This window comes from Perkinsus marinus (genome assembly GCF_000006405.1).
Source record: "Perkinsus marinus ATCC 50983 genomic scaffold scf_1104296965964, whole genome shotgun sequence".
Taxonomy (NCBI): domain Eukaryota; phylum Perkinsozoa; order Perkinsida; family Perkinsidae; genus Perkinsus; species Perkinsus marinus.
In genome coordinates, this window is record NW_003204134.1 from 73,869 (window position 1) to 81,405 (window position 7,537).

Sequence of the window (7,537 nt, forward strand, 5' to 3'; positions counted from 1 at the left end):
GTTCGAACATTCACCAACCCTTCGAAGATCTATTCAACCATTGTGTATAGAGCAACCACAGAGTGTGGAGTAAACAGTGCTACTCCAGAGACAGTAAATTAGAGGAACAGATCATTTCCCACCTGCCACTCCATTTAATCGAGGTTGTGAATCCATGTGAAGGAACGTCCTGCGACTCGCGATCATCACTCCTTCGAGTTGGCCATAGGTCTGTCCGAGGCATTATATAGAAATGTAGCACCACTTAAACCAATCCAACACTCCCTTAATGGAAATTCCCTCCGACAAACACACCACACAATACATCACCCGAACGCTTCTCAAAAATCCAGCTAGGATACAACGCGTGCTGATTCCGTCACGACATATCGAACTATTTACTTTCAAGTGAGCATTCACCCCAACGGTCCATTAACTCGACTCACAACCGAATTGCTACCTGAATTGATTTCTAGCGAACACGACACAATTGGCGAGCCGTGAAAGCTCCCAGAGCCAGATAGAGAGTCTGAGTCATCCAGGTCAGGGTTATAGACATCAGATACTTGACTATCATCAACGTAGTTATCATCCACACCAATATCCTCTGTGATGTCTTGGAAATATTTAAAACAAGAATAGTCACCCCTCAACATGGGACCCTTGTAGTTTCTACGATAATAATCGTAGAGACTGCGAGGGTCCCTGTCCAGCCCCCGAGGCCGGAAATACTTCTTAACGATCCGCATCCACCGTCGCGTAGCGTGGACCAGATCCGGATCTAAGAGGCCTTGTTCGAAGGCCTCTATTTCCAGATCGGTCCACGCACGCGGAGGTGGAGGGATCAACGGATTAGCCACTGGCGGATGATACTCACCTGTAATACAACGATCATCTCCTTTGCTTGGCTGGGAACAACTCACCACTGGTGTCGTCGGACCCGTTATCGATGTCGGGGGCGGAGGCAGGGGGGAGGAGGCAGCCAGGTGACCGCAAGGAGAAGAGAAGTAGGCCATGTGTTCATCGAAGGTAGGGAGACGGAAGGACTGAAAAATAAAACGCACATCAAATACAAACATAATCATTAATATCTTACATTGGGAGAACCAGCCACTGGCATAGTATCGGGTATCCCCGCTTGCTGGGGAGGCGTGGAGGAGGGGGAGGTGAATGATAATAAAACTGAATTTCAACTGCTTACAGTGAAGTATTGATCTATTGTCTTCTCTGGCGTACGTCTCCGTACGCCATCGATGAGCGGATAGAGTTTTACCTTCTGGTGACGATCCTTCAGAGCGTCCGTCCGATCCTCTCCCCTCGCCAACTGGCACGCCAGATGATGGTCGCGCCATTCCTGGCGCGACCGAGGGGAGAGCAAGTCACTGTCATCGATGTGGTCGTCGACGTCGATGGGGCCGGGAGGGGGGGAGGAGGACGGGAAGGAGCGGAGGGGATGTAATGGCGAACATGCTTAGTACCTGAAACAACAATAACAACGTTAATAGTATTGGTCGTATCAATAGTAGTATTAATAGTAGTAGTAGTAGTAGTAGTAGTAGTAGTAGTAGTAGTAGTAGTAGTAGTAGTAGTAGTAGTAGTAGTAATAGTAGTAGCAGTCTTACTATTATCCACCCCGGTAGTAGTAGTATCGTCAGCCCCAATAGTAGTAGTAGCAGTCTTACTATTACCCACCCCGGTAGTAGTGGTATCGTCAGCCGCAATAGTAGTAGTAGTCTTACTATTATCCACCCCGGTAGTAGTAATAGTATCGTCAGCCCCAATAGTAATAGTAGTAGTAGTCTTATTATTATTATCCACTCCAGTAGTAGTATCGTCAGCCCTAGTAGTAGTAGTCTTACTATTATCCACCCCAGTAGCAGTGGTATTAGTCTCTTCGACCCCAGTAGTAGTAGTAGTAGTAGTAGTAGTAGTAGTAGTAGTAGTAGTAGTAGTAGTAGTAGTATTACCCACTTCAGTAGTGTCAAATGGCCCTGTAGTAGTAGTAGTAGCAGTAGTAGTAGTAGGTTGTTCAGTAGTAGTAGATGGTCCAGTAGTAGTAGGTTGCTCAGTAGTAGTAGATGGCCCACTGGTAGTAGTAGTAGGTGGCTCAGTAGTAGTAGTAGTAGTAGTAGTAGTAGTAGTAGTAGTAGTAATAAATGGCCCACTGGTAGTAGTAGGTGGCCACGTAGTAGTAGATGGTCCGGTAGTAGATGGACCGGTAGCGTAGACGATGATGTTGACGGTACTGCCGACGGCAGTCTGCCGTTGATGCTGAGGGTGAAACTCACCAAGTGACCACCACACCTGGGAGCTAGTAGCTCCGAGCTACACATCATCCAAGTGAATCTAGTGCTTTGGATTACCACCTTCTGACTGGTGTTCAACCGTTGACTAACAACACAACACGCCCAGCCAAGCTCGTTGATTAACTTCCTTCTACGATCCGACAGTTATATACTAATACGCCAACAAGACGCCTCAGTTATCTCATACCAACTTATTGGGACTTAACTTGTCGCCCAACGAGTAACTGTTACAGATCTGACGAACTAGGAAACCATTGAAGTCTGATCGTCAGAAAGACCATGCACCCCCGTCGGCCAGCTTCAATTCTGGGGATTTGTGCCCTCTGGGGCTTCAGGGTAAACATAAGGGAAGTTCTTAGAAGTTGACCCTTCAGTTGGAGCAGGGTTCTTATTGACGGTGTTGTAGATATAAGGAAACTCAACAGTGCTGATTGACGGCTTTCCGGTGGTGACGTTACTCGCCATTGCAACGTCGGTCTCAGCTCTTTGAGCGCCGCTTGTCGACCCAGCGGCAGCAGCAGCAGATTGCACAGGCTCGTCGTCGGGGACAGGGCCAGACTCGGATGCAGAGGAGAAGTTGCAACCCATTAGGATGTTAACGTGAATCAACAACGTCTTAGAATGCACGAACAGTCAAATAACATCATTTTCATTCAAGCACAAGTCCCATCCCGTAAATGACCCAACATTCTATATTGCACGAATTCCCATCTACCACAAAACAAACTGAAAATTTGGCAGACTCCCCCTATCCGATGATGCCCAAAACCTCATCCTCTGGTACAAGACGTACCGCTCAAGGGTCATAGAGGAGAAAAATCCGACACAGTGACAGACTCTTCTACGCCGTAAAGGTCTCGATCAACTCCAGGCCAATTTGTAGAGTAGGAGAAGATGAGTATCATCAGCCTAGTATAGACCTCCTTGGGGAAATCACCCTAAATTCAACGAGATGCAACGACAGGGACAACCTAATGAGGAGCAGACATCTCACTACTGTCGACTCTCATACAAGGGATTGCCGTTCTACTTCAAGTCACTTGCAAGCAACACCACATCACCCAGGGTCGGACACCGTTCACTTACAACATGCCGCAGACAACGCAATAGTAACGATAACACTAAGTGGTGCCGCCACCGACGACAGGCCTTTTGTCGAGGACCAAGGAGGCTGCTTTGGCTGTGGAGGTGAGAATGCGATGGCTAGCTTCGGCTCTCATGTCATTCACCTGGAGCAATAATGCACTATACTAGGATCTCTAAATGGCTCACTCGTTTCCTATGCTGCTGTTCCCGCAAAGTGCGTTGCATGTAAAGCTCATCTTCCTGGAGGCTGCTCACCACCGGTATCAGCAGGAGGCCACACACTAACCATACCACCAGAGTGAACTGATAGGCGAGTGCTCGACCTCCTGTATAGGGTATCTAGTGATGAAACTAGGGACAAGCCCCAGCCATAACCTTACCAATAGAGAGACGAACAAAGTCCCAACACCTTTCGAGAGATCGTCGAGCACGCTGTAAATTGCGAATATCGTGCCTAAGACCGTGATGGGTCCACCTGGACCTACGGCTAATGCGCCATACCTCGATGCTGTGGAGGATTGACATTTAAGAGAATGGCTCCCAAATTCGCAGCTGGAGTGGTAGCAATGACTCCACCAATAAATAGCGTCCCGAAAAAGGACAGGTGTAACATCTCCGTGGATCCAATATGAGCCTGCGACTCGCCAACCTGGCAAGTGAGCTTTCGGCTAGCCCAACCGCGTGATAAATAACTACCGCATCCATGGCCTTCCCCATAGCTGCTGCTGCTAGTTGGTCAACCTCATTCGGCCCTTCCTTATACAGAGAAGTCCATCCAAAGACCGCGAAGAAGGGTATAACCCGTAGCAAGGACATAACCGAACAGAATAAAGCGCAGTATCTTATACGATGCAGATACATACAATGCTCGAGAATGAGTAGATTACCGTGGATCTGATCGGTAGAGCTTCTCACCGATGAACCCGCCTATGAGCACCCCACAGAAGCCTGCTAACCCCATGGTTGCCGTGGCGAAGAGCGCCAACTCTATAGAAAAACCCATGTCCTAAAGTGAGAGAGATCGCCTGAGCAGTGCCAACAACATTCATATACCTGGACCAAGAAGTCATGGAGATACACGATGATTATCCCCCATGGAATACCACCAGGAAAGGCTTGCAAGAGCACCAGAAGGTTCGTCCCTAACGCCAAGAAGTAATAGACGCTATAGGCACTGCCCAACCATACGGGAATAGGAAGCCTGCTTCAGCTGATCCACATTATCAGCAAGCCACGTAGACCGGCTGGGCTGCTCCCTTCTATACGATAGATGGCCCTCTGTGTCAGCTGTCGATAGAGCGGCAGAGTCCGAAGGCTCTGGGCTACGGCTGATGAGTGTCTGCTTGGAGCATTTGATATCGGAAGAGCTACTCTAATCCTCACCGCAGTCTCGTCGTCCGTACCACTCGGATCAGCTCCGTCCATCGCGCCCCTAACCGGTTCTACCAATGTGCTCTGGAAATTTACGGTATAATAAACGATGATAGTCGTAAACCTACTTGGCACAGCACAGCTCCTGCAAGAGCTGGTATGGGTATGAGAAGGAAAGCCCAGCGCCAGTCTATGGTCTGGCAGGTATAATGATAAGACGAGACTCAGCAACTACTATTACCTTTCCTATATAGGCAGCAGCAACTTGGCCCATGAATACACCTACCCCACAGGCCGCTGTGACCATCGCTGACGCTACTGCTCGTTGGTCCGGAGGGAACCTACAATGCCGACTAGTCAGCACATACACTATGTACTATAGCTCTGTTACCAGTCACCAACCATAGAGTATGCAACTGGCAAGGCGCCGCCTATACCGAGGCCAGCTATTGCACGGGCCCACAAGAGGGACCTAAATGTACCTACACAGTGATGAGAAGCCCTCGATGGGACTGCATGCTGAGGGGGCTACCGGCGAAGAAAGTGGTCATAGTAGCCAAAGCTGTGAGGGCAACCACCGCAGTGAGCAGTGTCTTGCGTGGGACAACAGCGGAGAGTAGACCGACTAAGAGGGCCACGAGCATACCAGGGGCATAGAAGACCAGCGTGAGCTCGCCACCCAGGTATCTGACCAACGACTTGAGATGGTAATGTGTCTCTGTGCAACATACTCATCTCGCTCCACGGCATTGAAATGGAACATCTTAGCCATCGATGTCATATTAGGTGCAACGAGGTTGTGTACGGAGTACCTAGCCCACTGCATTACTCCACATGGTAGGTAGTGGAACTTACATAAGCCCGAGGCACAGCATACAGACACTGATAGAATAGGTCGCGCTCTTGCCGCCGAGCCATGAGCTTATCTTATCCGATAGAGATACTCCCTAGCAGAAGCTCCAGAGTTCCGTCTCTGCGTACACTAGAGTACCTCTTCCACAGAGCGATCAGATGGTCTGTTATGTAGGTCGTGGTGAGACCCAAGGGCGCTGACCAGACTCGCTGTCACTTCAAGATCCGCCCGACCTTCACGAGAGATACGCTATGCTTCAAGTTGGCAGCTTACCGGGAGAATGCCCGTCTCGTTTCACTCTCGAATAGGGTAGGGGGGAAGTAATGGCGTGATGAGTGAGATAGATTAAAAAAGAGCTACGAGACAACTTGTTACGGTTCCGACTCTCCCATCCTTGTACATGCGTGCGTACGCGAACACACAATGAGCGTGATCATTCTGCGCACTGGGTTATTCTGGTCCTAGACAATTCTTTAGAATTGACGAACATGCAGCGAAGAAGCAGATGACCGGCCTTTACGACTCGAATAAGCCTAGAATGGAAACAGTACATCCTCCTTACTCCTAGGCTGCACATTACGGACGACGACGACGACCAGATGCGACGCGCGCGCCCTGCCTCATTTTTAGAGAGACAGGAGCAAGTGACGACACGTCTCCGACAAACTGAGTGTTAACGGCTGAGTGTTGACGGCTGAGTATTGACGGCTGAGTGTCACAGCGCTTAGTGTTGATAAGCCATGTGTAACTCTTGGAATGTCCTGGATGTAGATCTGCTCTCATCAGAGCCCACCTTTCGTGCCTTTTTCTGAGGCGAGCTGGAGGTTGGATATAATTCGTGAGATATGCGCATAAATGAACCTTAGCTAAGTAGTTCAGTTCGACCTGAGTCGACTCTTGCGTCAGATTTTCATTAAAATGAAAGCCGCATCATCCTCTTCCTTCAGTAAACCTCCTACTGCTAGCAGCATCGGCCGCCTGAACGGCTCATCCAACTTCAGAACAGTTGTCAATTTCGCTTTAGTCGCGATAGGCGTTGGGATCCTCGCCCTTCCGAGAGCCATCGCTCAAGGAGGTTGGATAGTCGGCAGCCTTCTTCTCCTCATTGCTTGGGCTGTCTCCCAATACGCCATATTCTTACTGTGGAAATGTATGGTCATGCCTCCTGACGGCAACGAGAAATTCACATCGTTTCAAGCAATCGGCCGTGAGTGCTTCGGCAGAGTCGGTGAGATTACCGTTTCCGTAGTGCTTTATGCCGACCTCCTCCTGGTCTGTTCTCTGCTGGTCATACTAGTCGGGGATGGCATGCACGCGCTAGTACCATCCGTCCAGCGAATATGGTGGTGTTTGATATTCGTAGGCATCATGATGCCTCTTGCATGGATGCCTACTATGAAAGAGGTGGCCTTCGTCTCGGGTTTGGGGATTGCTGCCGCCTTAGTAACTGTTATCATGATTATCGTTGCATCTTCGAGAGAAGCAGTGGACCCTGTGAGCCATCACGACTATGATTTGGTGCCATCTACACCGATGTATGCAACACTATCGTTTACCAACTTTATGAATGCCTTTACTGTAGCACCCGTCGTGCCCACTCTGATAAATGATATGAGAAGTCCCATGAGATTCCCACGAGTTTCTGTCATTGGGTTCCTCCTGGTCTTCATTATCTTCGCGTCAATCGCCTTCGCAGGATACGCTGGTTTTGGTAGCAGCCTGCTGGACTATTCCAATGTTACCCTTGCTATTGCTAGTGGACGATCCACCACAGACTGGGTGGTCCTAGTTGTACAAATTGCCATCGAAGTCGTTTCGTTCTGTCATTTTCTCGTTATGTTCAACCCCGTTTGTGTTGGGGTTGAAAGCGCTATACAGCATCTGCGTGGTAGATCCGTGCCGTACTGGATCAAAATGATAACAAGGTCTGTGCTTATTGTCA

At 49.2% G+C, this 7,537-nt stretch overlaps 2 protein-coding genes across 2 annotated transcripts in view; one reads left to right on the plus strand and one right to left on the minus strand.

The window, feature by feature from the left end:
* Positions 1-3,406: 3,406 nt before the first annotated feature.
* On the minus strand, positions 3,407-5,523 carry Pmar_PMAR028502 (conserved hypothetical protein; the record flags this gene model as incomplete). The annotated part of the gene is made up of 14 exons (XM_002769359.1): positions 3,407-3,514; positions 3,558-3,710; positions 3,752-3,825; positions 3,873-4,020; positions 4,068-4,212; positions 4,259-4,377; positions 4,425-4,513; positions 4,560-4,710; positions 4,755-4,803; positions 4,871-4,887; positions 4,984-5,083; positions 5,134-5,224; positions 5,275-5,429; positions 5,474-5,523. The coding sequence occupies 14 exons, from the start codon at positions 5,521-5,523 to the stop codon at positions 3,407-3,409; spliced, it is 1,449 nt and encodes a 482-aa protein (XP_002769405.1).
* Positions 5,524-6,513: 990 nt separating this feature from the next.
* Positions 6,514-7,537, plus strand: part of Pmar_PMAR028503 (amino acid transporter, putative) — a gene marked incomplete at both ends in the record, with an annotated part of 1,185 nt that continues 161 nt past the window's right edge. The window contains 2 exons of the mRNA XM_002769360.1: positions 6,514-6,823; positions 6,959-7,537. The exon at positions 6,959-7,537 is cut by the window's right edge and continues 4 nt beyond it. Coding sequence (XP_002769406.1) covers positions 6,514-6,823; positions 6,959-7,537 — 889 coding nt within the window. The remainder of the gene's footprint in view (positions 6,824-6,958) is intronic.